Raw genomic sequence first — 19752 nt, forward strand, 5'->3', positions numbered from 1 at the left:
GTTCCAAGCTGGCACTATATAGGAGCTCTGTGTCTGGTACTATATACTGGTTCTATGGCTGGATTAATGGCTGGTACTGGTAGCTTTGTGGCTGGTCATGGTATAATGGAATTGGAGATGACTGCACTGTGAGGTGCTGTGTTGTGCATTAGTGTGGGGGCACTCTGAATGGAGTTATAGGATTCTTAATGTTAATGTTTTGAGGGTAGATTTCTCTGTATTTGTGAGGCCCTGCACCCATGAACCCAATTTTGACAGACAGGATGATGGAAAGTGAGATAAATGGGAACCAAGAGGTCAAAAGATGCATAGCACTTAGGTCTATGGCCCAGAAGTAAATTCCCTAAAATGCCAGTGAGTTTTCACTACTTGGCTGTCCCTTTTCATTCTTATAGGAGAGGTAAGCCAGTAGGTTTACCAAGTGGTAACTGGACGGGTGGTGATTCCTTCTGTTTGAAAATTATTCTTTATATTTTAATGGTATATTTTCATTTTCTAAAATTTACTTTCAGGGAGAAGATGGACCTGAGGGTTTTAAGGGCGAAAAAGGAGACCCTGGACTTTCTGTAAGTGATATAATCCTTTTCCACATTTACAAGTCAAAGCATATACCTTACTGGGCTAAAGGAATGTAGATCCGAGCCAGCATATTCCTTACAGGGAATCTGTCACTTCATTCAAGTGTACTGAACAAATGTGCCATCATCACCTGTACCTCTGTTATAGACAAGTTCCAGACGTCAGAAAAATAAGTTTGATTGATATGCAAATTAGGCTGCAAAGTACCCAGGGGTCAGAATTATGGGTTGTAGGAGCCCAAGCCTGCCTCTTGCAAGTGCCCAATCCCACCTCCATGAAGAGCCCGAGCCCACCTCTAGATGAGTTCTCAGTGCCGCCGCTTGTGCCATTATGTCTGCCCCCTCCTCTGCGCCTCCACGATCTGGCCACAACTCCACCTGCCTGTTCCTGGTCCAACTCGGTGCAATCTTTGGCATGTGCAGAGTAGGTCCCAGGATGAAGGCATCACAGGGCTCAGTGCATGTGCAGTTATGGCATTAGGTTAGATAACTTCTGTAGGCCACTCAGTGCGCAAGTGCAGGCAGTCCTGTGCTCTGCACATGCACAAGATTTTGCTGAGATGCACTAGGACCAGGTGGACGGAGTCGTGGCCAGATTGTAATGTCGCAGAAGAGGGGCAGACATAATGGTGCAAGGGGCAGCACTGGGAACTTGTCTAGAGCCGGGTTGTTCATGGAGGTGGGATCAGGCACTTGCAAGTGGTGGGACTGGACCCCTACAACCAATATTCTGCCCCCCCCCCCCACACTGGGCTTTTTGAAGCCTGATTTGCATATCAATTAAACTTCTTTTTCTGACACTTGTAACCTGCACTTTCTCTAACAAGGTACAGTTGTGACAGCACAATGAAATAGAATCCATTTAACGGGGTGACCTATGAACACCTTTAATTCTACACACAACATGTAATAGAGCAAAAGCAGCTGAGTAGATTGATATAGTTTTACAGGAAACGATTCGGTAAAATTTGAAATTTATTCATGTAAACCTCTGATCTTATGATGTTATGCTTTCTATGCTTCCATGAGGTCCTACTAACTGATTGACAACCTTCTATGTATACCTAAAGAGAATCTGTCACCACTTTTACGGTGTCCTAATTAAGGCAAACATAAACTAGCGATAGATCCCCTTTAAGCATGTAGGCTAAACTGTCAATCACTGATAGAACTACCTACATGATTCAAACAAAGAAAGAGCTGAGGTTTAAATTAATACAAGAATACATGACAAATTAATTTGGAACACATCGAATTTCTTGGCAAAACAAGTGAATCAATTTTTAAAAAACTTCACTCATCTCTACGTATTATCACTGGGACTTGAGGTGACCTAAGTTTTATCAATAAAACAGATACATTGTTACAAGTATATACAGTGCCCTGAAAAAGTATTCATACCCCTTGAATTTTTCCACATTTTTTCATGTTACACCTACAAACTTAAACATATTTTATTGGGATTTTATGTGATAGACCAACACAAAGTATCAAGTAAATCTGAAAAATGTTGTGTGCATTTATATTCAGCCTTGATACCCCTCTGATACCCCTAAATAAAATCCAGTGTGACCAATTGTCTTCAGAAGTCACCTAATTAGTAAATAGAGTACGCCTGTGTGTAATTTATTCCCAGTATAACTACAGCTGTTCTGTGAAGGTCTCAGAGGTTTGTTACAAAACATTAGTGATCAAACAGCATCAGGAAAATCAAGGAACACACCAGACAAATCAATGATAAAGTTGTGGAGAACTGTAAAGTAAGGTAAGGTTATTAAAAAAAATATAAAAATATACCAAGCTCTGAGCATCTCACGGAGTAATGTTCAATCCATCATTCAAAAATGGAAGTAGTACGGCATCATTGCAAACCTAAAAAGAAATGGCCATCCACCTAAACTGACAGCCCAAGCAAGGAGAGCACTAATTAGAGAAGCAGCCAAGAGGCCCATGGTCACTCTGGAGGAGCTGTCGAGATCCACAGCTCAGATGGGAGAATCTGTCCACAGGACAACTATTAGTTGTGTACTTCACAAATCTGGCCTTTATGGAAAAGTGGCAAGACAAAAGTCATTTTTGAAAGCAAGCCATAAGAAGTTCCGTTTTCAGTTTGCCACAAGCCATGTATGGAACACAGCCACACTTTTCAGATTTTTATTTATAAAAAAATTTAAAAAACCATATATCATATTCTTTTCACTTCACACATACTTGCTACTTTGTGTTAGTCTAGCACATAAAATCCCAATAAAATACATTTAAGTTTGTGGGTGTAACTTGAAAAAATGTGGAAAAGTTCAAGGGGTATGAATACTTTTTCAAGGCACTATAGGTAGCATCTTCATCTTCATTAAACATCCCTGCCTGTGCCCGGACTATTTCAAGGAGCTTAGCAGAAGGAAATTTGGTGTCATAGTGCCCATGTCCTGCTATTGACAGCCAGCCACTGTTGCCTTTGTTTGCAGTGGTGTCATAAACAAGAAACCTGGACTGCTATAGACTGGAACCATATCAAAGGTTCTGTTTGGGATCCTGTGATGGTTTTGTTTGAGTATGGAGGCCTTGTGGTGAGCGCTTCAATCCTGCCTTTGCTGTGAAGAGACACAATGCCCCAACTGCTAGTGTGATCATCTAGCGAGCCATCACATACAACAGTCGGTCACCCCTAGTAGTGATACGAGGGAAACTAAGAGCTCCGTGATAAGTGTAGGACATTCTGCCACCACATTTGTTGCCTCACATGGCTAGGCTTCCAACTGTCATTTTTAAGCAGGATAATGCTCACCTTCACACAGCAGGAAGGTCTCCACCAGAGTGCAACACTTCCTTGGCCTGCTTAGCCACCAGATTTATCACCAATCACATTTTTGAGACCAGCTGGGACTCCAGTTTCTGCAACTTACGAGTGGGCAGGATCTACACAACCAGCTGCAACAACTGTTGACAAATGTGCCGGATATCATATGGAACCTGTATGCCTCCATGCCCAACTATATCTCATCTTAGGATATAAGTCAAAAGGGAGGGATCCCCCTGCGCTCCTATTGTTTAGATGTGTCAATCTACCTGTGAGGGAAGATTCCGCCGCTCGGTGTCTAACAAGGAGCTGTTGTCCTCCTACAGTAAATATATATCAATAATGTATCACCCGTGGGTGATATGAGACATAAGCGCTGGCAGACAGACTAAACAGCTAATCCCATTCAAATTTGCTTAATGGGTTGGTATCGGCCTAAAAACGAGAGGTTAGTCTAGAACGGTCGGCTGTGCTAGGATAAGTGTGTATTGTCTTGGTCAGAAATCAAGCGGTGAAAGCAAGCGTTAAAAGCAATAATAATAGTGCGGTCCGTACCTTGTACTTCATCCACTGTAATCCCCTAGTTGGTTATGTAACGCTCTTCTCGATTCTTTTCTTTTCTGTGTTCTTCTTTTTGCAGTTGTGTCTTTAAATCAGGGTGTCCTCCTTGCTCACCTACTAGCAACAGCACTGCCCCGGCCGGAAGCACGCGCGGTGCGAGGGAGCTTGTGATTCAGTTGTCCGGGAAACCACTAACGGCACCGTTGAGAGTACAGGAGCCTCCGTGGGACAAAAAACCACCTACGCGTTTCAGAGCCTATCGGGCTCCTTCGTCAGGGACGAAGGAGCCCAATAGGCTCTGAAATGCGTAGGTAGTTTTTTGTCCCACGGAGGCTCCTGTACTCTCAATGGTGACGTCACCGATAGTGGTTTCCCGGACAACTGAATCACAAGCACCCTCGCACCGCGCGTGCTTCAGGCCGGGGCAGCGCTGTTGCTAGTAGGTGAGCAAGGAGGACGCCCTGATTTAAAGACACAACTGCAAAAAGAAGAACACAGAAAAGAAAAGAATCGAGAAGAGCATTACATAACCAACTAGGGGATTACAGTGGATGAAGTACATGGTACGGACTGCACTATTATTATTGCTTTTAACGCTTGCTTTCACCGCTTGATTTCTGACCAAGACAATACACACTTATCCTAGCACAGACGACCTTTCTAGACTAACCTCTCGTTTTTAGGCCGATACCAACCCATTAAGCAAATTTAAATGGGATTAGCTGTTTAGTCTATATATCTCATCTTATATCTAGGCTAAAAACAGCCCAACAGGTACTAGAGCCCAATTTCAATTGTACAGTTTTCCCAGTAAATGTATCCTTTCTCTCTAATATTGTAATCACTTACACATATCGTTGTTACATTCACATATATAAAGTTTCATTAGATTCCAACAACCCCTTGTTGGTTCATTAATTTTTGTCAATGAGTGTATGTATTTTCAATAACGTTATTGAGTTAAATGTGTGAAAATCACAGAAATTAATATACACTTAATATGAGTAGAGTGCTAATAATTATTACAGAAGCTTAAGTATTGAATGATGATATCTTTCCCTTGGTCATATGCTGTGTTTCAGGCTTCTGAATATCTTTAGTGCATGAATTCAGACGGCACTGAGAAATATGTGAAATATTTCAGCTTAAAGCCTAGATATCCACAAAGATTTGTAAATTTAGATAAATGTAAAGTGTAAATAAATGATCACTTAGCTACTTCTTTATACCAACACTTAACATATTACAGCATTGACAATGTGTCACTATTTCTTTACACTATTACGATCAATTACTTATAACATATCCAACTTCCTAATGTACTTTTATCAGCCTATGCTTTATTATTGCATCGTTCACTTAAACATTCATCATTGGCAATGTGTACCCTACATTGTGATGTCAGAGAGAGTAAATTAGGTTACAGGTGAAACACAAAAAATTAGAATATTGTGCAAAAGTTCATTTATTTCAGTAATACAACTTAAAAGGAATTGCATTAATGCAACTTCAAATTAGAATTTTGTGAAAAGGTTCAATATTCTAGGCTCAAAGTGTCACACTCTAGTCAGCTAATTAATACATACCCCCTGAGCAAAGGGTACCTCAAAATTGTGACTTTGGGGTTTCATAAGCTGTAAGCCATAATCATCCAAATTATAACAAATAAAGGCTTGAAATATCTCGCTTTGCATGTAATGAGTCTATCTCATATATTAGTTTCACCTTTTAAGTTGCATTACTGAAATAAATTAACTTTGTACGATATTCTAATTTTTCAAGTTTCACCTGTATTTCTATTGGTTATCGAATGTTTGTTTAGTGGAATTTCTAGAATAAAGACTAGGTTCACGTCTACGATGGAGGTTCTGGCAAGAGCCTCCATTGTAGATTCCAGCAAAAAAAAAGGCCAAACTACCACTGCATGCTCTTTATTTTGCTCAGCAGAATGGCCATATTCATGTTGCAAACCTGACATACCCACATTATAGTGAATGGGATCCATCGGGCACCAGGGGTGTCTAGCATATGCAGAGATTCTAGTATTCTGTTCCTGTGCCTGAATTTGAGAGCATATGTGAACCTAGCCTAAGATAGGGCTCATTACAGGGGCTGTTAGTGCAGTAGAAAATCTCCCCCAAGCCAACAATTGTCATAAATGAATAAAAAAATGTATACTCACCTATTCATCCTCCACCTCTTCCAGTGCTATCACTTTGATCCTCCCTGCCAATGTTTGTATGTTTTTGCTGCAGTAATGATGTGTCTCTATATATGTGACTGCACACACTCAATGGACTTAACAATCTCATGCTGTTATTGCTGTATACCTCTGAGGCTAGTGGTTACTGTAGCTGCAGTGCTGTCTGGAGGTTGAAGGGATAATGTGCCTGTATATTCCAAGTGACTGCTGCAGCCAGTCACTGGACTTAGGCTACTTACACATTAGTGGCAGGACGGATCCGACAGGCTGTTCACCCTGTCGGATCCATCCTGCCGCTATTTCGCCGGCAGTGCACGGCAAGAGGCTGCCGGACTAAAAAGTCAGACATGCAGTACTTTTAGTCCGGCGGCCTTTCGCCGTGCACTGCTGTGCTGCGCCGGAGCTCCGCCCCCATCCCCATTATAGTCAATGGGGATGGAGCGGCAGTCCGGCGGCACGGCGAAATAGCGGCAGGACGGATCCGACTGGGTGAACAGCCTGTCGGATCCGTCCTGCCACTAATGTGAAAGTACCCTTAGCAACCTCATGCCGTATCCCACTAAGGGTAGTGGTTGGCTGCATCAGTGTCCAGAGTATACAATCACATCATTGCTGCAGCCAAAAAGATGACATCACAGAGGGGAGGATCAGAGTGGTGGTGTTAGAACTGGCAGAGGGTGAAATGGGTGAATGTATTTTTTCATTATTTTATGACAATTGTTGGCATTTAATAAGTCAGATAGCCTCTTTAAGGTAATGTTTTTCAATTGTCTTTCTGATGTTTTTGCAGGAAGAAGATGTGAAAGACCTTGTCAAAAAGGAACTGATTGGAAAGTGTGGTAAGTTGCAGCAGAAATAGATTTCCATTTGTTTTCTACATTAAAACCATTTGAATTCTAGCACAAAGTGCTTCCCACTATTGTTGACAGACTTCTCAGCACTTTACAAATCAGAGAAGTAAACACGTACCACATTCTTTTTGCTAAACTTACAAAGACAAAAGAGAAAAAGGACCAAGCGCAAGAGTTTACACTCTAAGGTTATGTTCACAGGATTAAAATCCTCTGCACATTCTGTCGCGGAAAACAGTCGCTTTCCACTGTGAAATCCGCAATGAAAACACCAACAATAGCTTTTCATTGACTTGAATGGAAAAAACGTCCCCATGTACACATGGTAGTATCTTTTTCTGCCGCTAAATTAAGATCCTCTTCTGAAGTGGTATGTTACTTCTTGGAAGTGGATCGTTGGTTGATTTTGTATTAAAGTAAATGGGGAAGCAGAAATAAATGCTAGCAGTTTTGGAAGCGTTTTAGATGTGTTTTTATCAGCAGGGGGAGCGGCAATCTGATCTTTTGCACTGGGGCCCATGTGCCATTAGTTACACCTCTGTTGCTAAGTTAAATAAAAGAAGCCCCATTAAGTAGGAAAATGCCCAGCCCATTTCAGGGAAATTCCATATGACTTTAATGAAGTTGTCACTAAAAGGGTGTTCTCTAGAAAGAATAGAGGTAACATCATTATTAGTGTTGAGCGCGAATATTCGAATTGCGAATTTTTTTTTCGAATATCGCAATTTCGAGATTTCGCGAATATTTAGAATATCGTTCTATATATTCGCGAAATCGAATATTCGTTTTTTTTCTTTTTTTTTTATTATTATATTTTTTTCTTTCCCACTTCCCTAAAGTTGTTCTTACCTGTCCTTTGGATTCCTGGCTTCCTGGCTGCTCCAGTCAGTGGCGTTTTCAACTTACTGCTATATTCCATATTAGCTAAATTACAATCTAATCTATATGTGTATTTTACGAAATTTCGCAATAGTCGCAATTGCGATGCGAGTAATATAACACGAAATATTCGCATGAAGATTTCAACTTAGCACTGCTATACTCCATATTCTAGCCTAATATGGAATATAGCTGTGCTAAGTTAGCACTGCTATATGTCACGGAACCATGAACCAGACGTACAACAAGAGATAAGTGAAAATAAGAAGGCTTTATTGAAAATAAAGCTGTAAAGCAAAAGTCCAAGCGGATGGTGAAACCGAAGCAGAGTCTTTGAGAGGCCAGGGGTCAGGAACCAGAAGGGTAGTCAGACGAAGCCAGGATCAGGAACCAGCAGGGTAGTCAGACGAAGCCAGGATCAGGAACCAGCAGAGTAGTCAGACGAAGCCAGGATCAGGAACCAGAAGAGTAGTCAGACGAAGCCAGGATCAGGAACCAGAAGCAGCAGCAGCAGTCTTAGAAGCATGTGAACACAGGAGGACCAAGCAAGGAACTGAAGCCACAGACCTCCTATATATATGAGCTAGGCATCCAGCTCCTCCCAGTGGGAAGGAGGAGCCGCAGGGTGGAAGGCTACAAGAAACCCAGAAACCAAGATGGCCTCCAGCACATGTCAAACGAAGGAGAACAGCAAGAAGGTAAGACCATGACAGTACCTCCCCCTCAAGGGCCCCTCCTCCGCGGAGCAAAAAACGGTTTCTGAGGGAAGCGTGCGTGGAAGGCTCGGAGCAAGGAAGGAGCATGGACATCTGCGGAGGGAACCCAGGAACGCTCCTCTGGACCATAACCACGCCAATGGACCAAAAACTGCACCCGACCGCGGACCAGGCGTGAGTCCAGGATATTGCTCACCTCATACTCCTCACGATTGCCCACTCGGACCGGACGAGGCCGAGGAACCGAGGAAGTGAAACGATTACACACCAGTGGCTTCAACAGGGAGACATGAAACACGTTGGAGATCCGCATGCCAGGAGGAAGCGCAAGGGCATAGGCTACCGGGTTTACCCTGCGAAGCACTCGGAAGGGACCAACAAAGCGAGGCGCCAGCTTGGGAGTGGGCACTCGAAGGTTGAGGTTGCGGGTGGACAACCATACACGGTCTCCGACCTGGTAGGAAGGAGCAGGCGCTCGTCTGCGATCAGCCTGGAGTCTCTGGCGCTGCGCAGAGGCCTCAAGGGACTTCTGGATCTGTACCCAAGAAGCACGTAGGAGGGAAAGGTGATCCTCCACAGCCGGAATATCCTGGGGAGAGAATACCTCCGGTAACACGGCAGGTTGGAACCCATAATTGGCCATGAAGGGAGACGTCCCAGAGGAAGAGTTCACCGCCGTGTTCCTGGCAAACTCAGCCCAAGGCAGGAGGTCAACCCAATTGTCTTGGTGATCGGAGACATAGCAACGAAGGAATTGCTCCAAGGCCTGATTGGATCGTTCTGCGGCCCCATTGGACTGAGGGTGGTAGGCCGAGGAGAAGGAGAGATGAATCCCCAACTGGGAGCAAAAGGCGCGCCAGAACCTGGACACAAACTGACTCCCCCGATCCGACACAATCTCCTTGGGCAAACCGTGCAACCGGAAGACCTCCCTGGCAAAAATCGTGGCCAACTCTTGTGCAGAGGGTAACTTCTTGAGAGGAACACAGTGGCACATTTTGGAAAACCGATCCACAATCATGAGAATGACCGTATGGCCTCGGGATGCAGGGAGGTCCACAATGAAATCCATCCCCAGGTGTGACCATGGGCGCTCCCCGGTGGCTATGGGTTGCAGAAGGCCCAACGGAAGGTGCCGAGGGGACTTACTCTGGGCACAAACGGAGCATGCCGCTACATATGCGGCGATGTCGGAACGTAGGGAAGGCCACCAGAACAGACGTGAAACAGCCCAGGACAGCCCATTCTTTCCAGGATGCCCCGCGGTCTTGGAGTTATGGTACGTTCGCAACAACCGAGTGCGCAACTCCTCAGGCACAAAACATCTGCCGTTGGGTCTCCCAGAGGGAGCACCAGATTGAGCCGCCAAAATCTGCTCACCCAGGGGAGAGGTCAGGCTGGTGCGAATGGCGGCCAGGATCTGATTCGGAGGTATGACCGAAGTCGGAATCGACTCCTCCCTGGACAGCTCGGAGTACTGCCGTGATAGGGCATCCGCCCTGATGTTCTTGGAACCGGGTAGGTAGGAGACCACGTAATTAAAACGTGACAAGAACAGAGCCCATCTGGCCTGACGTGGTGTCAATCTCTTGGCCTCAGAAAGGTAGGTCAGATTCTTATGGTCCGTCAGGATGAGAACCGGAACCACCGAACCCTCGAGCAAGTGCCTCCATTCTTTAAGGGCCTGCACGATGGCCAATAACTCCCTGTCACCAATCTGATAGTTGCACTCCGCGGAAGACAGTTTCCGGGAGTAAAACCCACAAGGAAGCAGAGGACCCTCTGGTGTTCTACGCTGAGACAGAAGGGCGCCTACTCCCGTCTCAGACGCGTCCACCTCGAGGACAAAGGGCAGCCCAGGGTTGGGATGCGACAGAATCGGAGCCGACACAAAAGCGGACTTTAGGGCCTCAAAAGCTCGGATGGCCTCGAGCGGCCAGACCTGGGAATTATTGCCCTTCCTGGTCAGATCCGTGAGAGGCTTGGCCAGCATGGAAAAGTCCCTGATGAACTTCCGATAATAATTGGCGAAGCCCAAAAAGCGCTGCAGGGAACGAAGACCACTGGGCTGGGGCCACTGTAAGACAGCCGAAACCTTCTCAGGATCCATGGAGAACCCCTCAGCGGAAATGATGTAACCTAAGAAGGTTACCTGGGATCGGTGAAATTCGCATTTCTCAAGCTTACCGAACAGCTTGTTCTCTCGTAACCGTTGCAACACTCGTCTGACATCCAGAATGTGGGCCTCCATGGATTCAGAATATACCAAGATGTCATCCAAATAGACCACCACACACTGCTGCAACAGGTCACGGAAAACATCGTTGATGAATTCCTGAAAGACTGCGGGCGCATTGCACAACCCAAAGGGCATAACCAAGGATTCATAATGACCGGTCCTGGTGTTAAACGCGGTCTTCCACTCATCGCCCGCCTTGATCCTTACCAGGTTATATGCCGCCCTCAAGTCGAGTTTGGTAAAGACCGTGGCCCCTTTAAGGCGATCGAACAGCTCGGAAATCAAGGGTATCGGGTAAGCGTTCTTGATCGTGATGCGATTGAGACCCCTGTAATCGATGCAAGGCCTCAACTCACCGCCCTTCTTTTTCACAAAGAAAAATCCAGCCCCTGCCGGGGACGAGGATTTGCGAATGTGTCCGCGTGAAAGCGCCTCCCTCACGTACTCCTCCATGGCCTCATTCTCCGCTACCGACAGTGGATAGACTTTGCCACGAGGAGGAACGGCACCAGGTTGTAACTCTATGGCACAATCGTATTGGCGGTGCGGAGGTAGGGCAACCGCGCGCACCTTATCGAATACATCCCGGTACTCCTCGTATTCAGGAGGCAACAGAGAGTCCGAGGAAGTACACAGCAACTTGACAGACCCATGGATGCAACTAGCCCCACACTGCGGTGACCACGAGAGGATCTCGGCCGATCTCCAATCGAAAGTCGGATTATGCTTCTGGAGCCAGGGGTACCCCAAGACCACCGAGTAGTGTGGAGACGAAATAACCTGGAGGCAGACCAACTCTCTGTGAACGGCACCAATGGCTATCCCCACTGGAAGGGTCTCATGAGTCACGTGTGGCAGCAGAAGGGGTCTGCCGTCTATCGCCTCAAGAGCCAGTGGAGAACCTCGAGCCTGCAGAGGAATGGAATTGGCGGCAGCGAACACACTATCAATGAACAAACCACCAGCACCAGAGTCCACCAACGCCTGGGTCGTCACCGAGCCCCCGACCCAGGAGAGGACAACAGTGATCAGTGGTTTGTCAACACGGGAAACCGGGGACGAGGAGACTCCACCCAAGATCTGCCCCCGACAGGATCTCAGGTGCGAGCGTTCTCCCGGACGGTTCGGACATGCCAACCGAAAATGCCCACCGAGACCACAGTACATGCATCGGCCCTCGCGTCTCCGGAGTACCCTCTCCCCCTCGGACAGGCGAGCAAACCCCAGCTGCATGGGTTCACCCCCAGACGAGTCATCCCCAGGAGGCGTGGGAGGAGAGGGAGGCACGGGTGGGACAGCAAACGTAGGCGCCAATCTGTTAGTAGACCTCCGCAGGCTCTCCTTAAAGGAAGGTCTCTCCCTGAGTCTGGTGTCAATCAAAATCAGGAAAGAAATAAGAGACTCGAGCTCCACTGGTAGGTCCTTAGCTGCAACCTCATCCTTCAAGGCATCCGAGAGACCATGAGAGAAAGCAGCGACCAGAGCCTCATTATTCCAGCCCACCTCTGCTGCCAGGGTACGAAACTCAATGGCGTATTCAGCTACGGATCGTGAACCCTGTCTGATGGACATAAGGAGCTTCGCAGCAGAGGCAGCACGAGCCGGCACATCGAATACCTTCCGAAGAGAAGCAACAAAACCGGAAAACTCGGCAACCACCGGATTGTTGTTCTCCCATAAAGGGCTGGCCCAGGCCAAGGCCTTGTCCGAGAGCAGCGAGATCAAGAAGCCCACCTTTGATCTCTCAGTAGGAAAGGCATGTGGCAGCAACTCGAAATAAATGCCCACCTGGTTAAGGAAACCTCGGCACTGAGTTGGCTCTCCCCCAAAGCGCTGTGGAAGAGGGGCAGAACCGGTCATACCCCGAAACACCGCAGGCGCAACAACAGGTGTCGGGGTAGACTCTGGCGCAACAACCGGAGCGGCAGTAGGAGCGACAACCGACCCATCGGCAACGGGAGCGAAATGAGCCGTGCGTTCAAGCAGGGTTAGCAACGCCACAGCGAACCGACCCAACAGGTGATCCTGCTGATCAAGTCTGGCAACCAGCATGGGTAGCGAGGATGGCCCTGTACTGTCAGAATTCATGGCTTGGTCCTAATGTCACGGAACCATGAACCAGACGTACAACAAGAGATAAGTGAAAATAAGAAGGCTTTATTGAAAATAAAGCTGTAAAGCAAAAGTCCAAGCGGATGGTGAAACCGAAGCAGAGTCTTTGAGAGGCCAGGGGTCAGGAACCAGAAGGGTAGTCAGACGAAGCCAGGATCAGGAACCAGCAGGGTAGTCAGACGAAGCCAGGATCAGGAACCAGCAGAGTAGTCAGACGAAGCCAGGATCAGGAACCAGAAGAGTAGTCAGACGAAGCCAGGATCAGGAACCAGAAGCAGCAGCAGCAGTCTTAGAAGCATGTGAACACAGGAGGACCAAGCAAGGAACTGAAGCCACAGACCTCCTATATATATGAGCTAGGCATCCAGCTCCTCCCAGTGGGAAGGAGGAGCCGCAGGGTGGAAGGCTACAAGAAACCCAGAAACCAAGATGGCCTCCAGCACATGTCAAACGAAGGAGAACAGCAAGAAGGTAAGACCATGACACTATATTCCATATTAGGCTAGAATATGGAGTATAGCAGTGCTAAGTTGAAATCTTCATGCGAATATTTCGTGTTATATTAGTCGCATCGCAATTTCGACTTTTTCAAATGTTCTTAATATTGCTCTAACTTCGTCTTTTAGAAATTTCGTAATATTGCTCTAACTTCGTCTCTTAGAATATTACGAATATTCTAAAAGACGAAGTTAGAGCAATATTACGAAATTTCGTAAAATACACATATAGATTGTAATTTAGCTAATATAGTGCTATAATCCCTTTTTTTTCCTGTAATTTTTTTTTGCCTCTTCTGAACTTAAGTTTTGTAAAATATGTACACTATTAAAAATTATTGCTATAGCAGTATATTAGCTTAAATACAATCTATGTGTATTTTACGAAATTTCGTAATATTGCTCTAACTTCGTCTTTTAGAATATTACGAATATTCTAAAAGACGAAGTTAGAGCAATATTAAGAACATTTGCAAAAGTCGAAATTGCGATGCGAGTAATATAACACGAAATAGTCGCATGAAGATTTCAACTTAGCACAGCTATATTCCATATTCTAGCCTAATATGGAATATAGCAGTGCTAACTTAGCACAGCTATATTCCATATTAGGCTAGAATATGGAATATAGCAGTGCTAAGTTTAAATCTTCATGCGACTATTTCGTGTTATATTACTCGCATCGCAATTTCGACTTTTGCAAATGTTCTTAATATTGCTCTAACTTCGTCTTTTAGAATATTCGTAATATTCTAAGAGACGAAGTTAGAGCAATATTACGAAATTTCGTAAAATACACATATTAGCCTAGCCATAGTCATTAGCATAGGAACGTTGCCTTATACTATCAAGATAAATATTCGCAATATGCGAAAAAATAATTTCGCGATAATTGGAATAATTGCGAATATTCGATTTCGACGAATATAACACGAATATTCATGCGAATATTCGCAAAATATCGCGAAATCGAATATGGCACCACCCGCTCATCACTAATCATTATCACACAATGTAGCAGAGGAAGAACACTTTCATGAAGCTCAACAACTCTAGACCTTTTTTGTACGTAATGTTTGATTTCAATGCCAGGAATGCCTGGTTCTAAGCACTGTTGACCTGTATGATTGAGAAGACCGGCACTCTCAACACACGGGACCATATGGTTAAATGCAGATCACAATGTTTAATTGATACATATATAAAAGAATAAAAATATATAAAAATATAAAATATACACTAATATTAGGTGATAATTAACCTGTTACTTACCAATTCCTGTTAAAGGGGTTGTCTCACTTCAGCAAATGGCATTTATCATGTAAGAGAAAGTTAATATAAGGCACTTACTGCACTGCGTGCAGAATTATTAGGCAAATGAGTATTTTGACCACATCATCCTCTTTATGCATGTTGTCTTACTCCAAGCTGTATAGGCTCGAAAGCCTACTACCAATTAAGCATATTAGGTGATGTGCATCTCTGTAATGAGAAGGGGTGTGGTCTAATGACATCAACACCCTATATCAGGTGTGCATAATTATTAGGCAACTTCCTTTCCTTTGGCAAAATGGGTCAAAAGAAGGACTTGACAGGCTCAGAAAAGTCAAAAATAGTGAGATATCTTGCAGAGGGATGCAGCACTCTTAAAATTGCAAAGCTTCTGAAGCGTGATCATCGAACAATCAAGCGTTTCATTCAAAATAGTCAACAGGGTCGCAAGAAGCGTGTGGAAAAACAAAGGCGCAAAATAACTGCCCATGAACTGAGAAAAGTCAAGCGTGCAGCTGCCAAGATGCCACTTGCCACCAGTTTTGCCATATTTCAGAGCTGCAACATCACTGGAGTGCCCAAAAGCACAAGGTGTGCAATACTCAGAGACATGGCCAAGGTAAGAAAGGCTGAAAGACGACCACCACTGAACAAGACACACAAGCTGAAACGTCAAGACTGGGCCAAGAAATATCTCAAGACTGATTTTTCTAAGGTTTATGGACTGATGAAATGAGACTAAGTCTTGATGGGCCAGATGGATGGGCCTGTGGCTGGATTGGTAAAGGGCAGAGAGCTCCAGTCCGACTCAGACGCCAGCAAGGTGGAGGTGGAGTACTGGTTTGGGCTGGTATCATCAAAGATGAGCTTGTGGGGCCTTTTCGGGTTGAGGATGGAGTCAAGCTCAACTCCCAGTCCTACTGCCAGTTTCTGGAAGACACCTTCTTCAAGCAGTGGTACAGGAAGAAGTCTGCATCCTTCAAGAAAAACATGATTTTCATGCAGGACAATGCTCCATCACACGCGTCCAAGTACTCCACAGCGTGGCTGGCAAGAAAGGGTATAAAAGAAGAAAATCTAATGACATGGCCTCCTTGTTCACCTGATCTGAACCCCATTGAGAACCTGTGGTCCATCATCAAATGTGAGATTTACAAGGAGGGAAAACAGTACACCTCTCTGAACAGTGTCTGGGAGGCTGTGGTTGCTGCTGCACGCAATGTTGATGGTGAACAGATCAAAACACTGACAGAATCCATGGATGGCAGGCTTTTGAGTGTCCTTGCAAGGAAAGGTGGTTATATTGGTCACTGATTTGTTTTTGTTTTGTTTTTGAATGTCAGAAATGTATATTTGTGAATGTTGAGATGTTATATTGGTTTCACTGGTAAAAATAAATAATTGAAATGGGTATATATTTGTTTTTTGTTAAGTTGCCTAATAATTATGCACAGTAATAGTCCTCTGCACACACAGATATCCCCCTAAAATAGCTAAAACTAAAAACAAACTAAAAACTACTTCCAAAAATATTCAGCTTTGATATTAATGAGTTTTTTGGGTTCATTGAGAACATGGTTGTTGTTCAATAATAAAATTAATCCTCAAAAATACAACTTGCCTAATAATTCTGCACTCCCTGTAATGTATTGTTATTATCCATATTGCTTCCTTTGCTGACTGGATTCATTTTTTCATCATTTTATATACTGATCGTTTCTTTGGTTACGACCACCCGGCAATCCAGGAGCAAGGGCCGTGCTTGCACAATATAGGAAAAAGTGCCGGCCTCTCTGGTGACCCGGACCGTGGTACAACACAGACACACATGTGCGACAGCTCCAATCCCAACCACCTCGTATCTGCGCTGCAGAAGTGGCCATAACCCATGGAAATGAGCAGTGTATAATGTCATGGAAAAATGAATCCAGCCAGTAAAGGAAGCAATATGGATAATCACAATTAACTTTCTCTACATGATAAATGCCATTTGCTGAATTGAGATAACCAAATGTATACTTAGTGCCCAGTAATGGTGATGAGCTCAGCTGCTGTGATAGATTGGTCCAGATAAGAGAAAGGCCTCTTGCACACGACCCTATGCCCTCCGAGACATATGGTACGTGAGCGGGCCATATGTCCCGGAGCGGCATTAATTGTGTGCAGGAGAGCACACAGCATCATAGATTACAATGATGCTGTGCACGTCGGGCCGCCCGCTGGGCTTTTGTTCCACACTCATAAGATCATATGAGTGCGGGACAATGGCCCCGCGGGTGGCCCGATGTGCACACCATCATTGTAATCTATGATGCTGTGTACTCCCGTGCACTCGATCAATGCCGCTCCGGGACATTTGGCCCGCTCACGGACCGTATGTCTCGGAGGGCATACGGTCGTGTGCAAGAGGCCAAAGGAGCTGTTAGGCATCTTTCACACTTGCGTTGGGCTTGTCCGGCAGGCTGTTCCAGCATGTTTGCCATGCTGTGTTTATTTTTTTATTGTTTGTTTATTTTTATATCAAAAAAGTATGATATCAAAAAGTATGACGGTGGATGATTAACCACTTCCCGCCACGCTAACGCCGAAAGGCGTCATCTCTGCGGCGCTCCCAGGTCACACTAACGCGTGAGCTCCCAGGTCACTCATCTCGCGTGAGCCGAGATTTCCTGTGAACGCGCGCACACAGGCGCGCGCGATCACAGCAACGGAAGGTAAGAGAGTGGATCTCCAGCCTGCCAGCGGCGATCGTTCGCTGGCAGGCTGGATATGTGATTTTTTTAACCCCTAACAGGTATATTAGACGCTGTTTTGATAACAGCGTCTAATATACCTGCTACCTGGTCCTCTGGTGGTCCCCTTTGTTTGGATCGACCACCAGAGGACACAGGTAGCTCAGTAATATGTTGCACCAAGCACCACTACACTACACCCCCCCCCCATGTCACTTATTAACCCCTTATTCACCTTTGATCACCACTGATCACCCCATATAGACTCCATGATCACCCCCCTGTCATTGATTACCCCCCTGTCATTGATCACCCCCCTGTAAAGCTCCATTCAGATGTCCGCATGATTTTTACGGATCCACTGATAGATGGATCGGATCCGCAAAACGCATACGGACGTCTGAATGGAGCCTTACAGGGGCGTGATCAATGACTGTGGTGATCACCCCATATAGACTCCCTGATCACCCCCCTGTCATTGATTACCCCCCTGTCATTGATCACCCCCCTGTAAAGCTCCATTCAGATGTCCGCATGATTTTTACGGATCCACTGATAGATGGATCGGATCCGCAAAACGCATACGGACGTCTGAATGGAGCCTTACAGGGGCGTGATCAATGACTGTGGTGATCACCCCATATAGACTCCCTGATCACCCCCCTGTCATTGATTACCCCCCTGTCATTGATCACCCCCCTGTAAAGCTCCATTCAGACGTCCGCATGATTTTTACGGATCCACTGATAGATGGATCGGATCTGCAAAACACATACAGGCGTCTCCCTGGAGCCTTCCAGGGGGGGTGATCACCCCATATAGACTCCCTGATCACCCCCCTGTCATTGATCACCCCCCCTGTCAGGCTGCATTCAGATGTCCGTATGATTTTTACGGATCCACGGATACATGGATCGGATCCGCAAAACACATAACGACATCTGAATGGAGCCTTATAGGGGGGTGATCAATGACAGGGGGGTGATCACCCCATATAGACTCCCTGATCACCCCCCTGTCATTGATCACCCCCCTGTCATTGATCACCCCCCTGTCATTGATCACCCCTCTGTAAGGCTCCATTCAGACATTTTTTTGGCCCAAGTTAGCGGAAATTATTATTTTTTTCTTACAAAGTCTCATATTCCACTAACTTGTGTTAAAAAATTAAATCTCACATGAACTCACCATACCCCTCACAGAATCCAAATGCGTAAAGTTTTTTAGACATTTATATTCCAGACTTCTTCTCACGCTTTAGGGCCCCTAGAATGCCAGGGCAGTATAAATACCCCACATGTGACCCCATTTTGGAAAGAAGACACCCCCAGGTATTCTGTGAGGGGCATATTGAGTCCATGAAAGATTGAAATTTTTGTTTGTCCCAAGTTAGCGGAAAGGGAGACTTTGTGAGAAAAAAATAAATAAAATCAATTTCCGCTAACTTGTGCCAAAAAATAAAAATTTCTATGAACTCGCCATGCCCCTCATTGAATACCTTGGGGTGTCTTCTTTCCAAAATGGGGTCACATGTGGGGTATTTATACTGCCCTGGCATTTTAGGGGCCCTAAAGCGTGAGAAGAAGTCTGGGATCCAAATGTCTAAAAATGCCCTCATAAAAGGAATGTGGGCCCCTTTGCGCATCTAGGCTGCAAAAAAGTGTCACACATCTGGTATCGCCGTACTCAGGAGAAGTTGCGCAATGTGTTTTGGGGTGTCATTTTACATATACCCATGCTAGGTGAGATAAATATCTTGGTCAAATGCCAACTTTGTATAAAAAAAATGGGAAAAGTTGTCTTTTGCCGAGATATTTCTCTCACCCAGCATGAGTATATGTAAAAAGACACCCCAAAACACATTGCCCAACTTCTCCTGAATACGGCGATACCACATGTGTGACACTTTTTTGCAGCCTAGGTGGGCAAAGGGGCCCACATTCCAAAGAGCACCTTTAGGATTTCACAGGTCATTTACCTACTTACCACACATTAGGGCCCCTGGAAAATGCCAGGGCAGTATAACTACCCCACAAGTGACCCCATTTTGGAAAGAAGACACCCCGAAGTATATTCGATGAGGGGCATGGCGAGTTCCTAGAATTTTATATTTTTTGTCACAAGTTAGCGGAAAATGATGATTTATTTATTTTATTTTTTTTCCTTACAAAGTCTCATATTCCACTAACTTGTGACAAAAAATAAAAACTTCCATGAACTCACTATGCCCATCACGAAATACCTGGGGGTGTCTTCTTTCCAAAATGGGGTCACTTGTGGGGTAGTTATACTGCCCTGGCATTCTAGGGGCCCAA

At 45.2% G+C, this 19752-nt stretch overlaps 1 protein-coding gene across 1 annotated transcript in view; it reads left to right on the forward strand.

Moving 5' to 3' along the window:
- LOC120986031 (collagen alpha-1(VII) chain-like) overlaps positions 1–19752 on the forward strand; it is a 570823-nt gene that overhangs the window by 519303 nt on the left and 31768 nt on the right. The window contains exons 93-94 of the mRNA XM_040414311.1: positions 513–566; positions 6930–6978. Of these exons, the coding sequence (XP_040270245.1) occupies positions 513–566; positions 6930–6978 (103 nt within the window). The remainder of the gene's footprint in view (positions 1–512; positions 567–6929; positions 6979–19752) is intronic.

The sequence above is a fragment of the Bufo bufo genome, chromosome 1, assembly GCF_905171765.1.
Source record: "Bufo bufo chromosome 1, aBufBuf1.1, whole genome shotgun sequence".
Classification (NCBI taxonomy): Eukaryota; Metazoa; Chordata; class Amphibia; order Anura; family Bufonidae; genus Bufo; species Bufo bufo.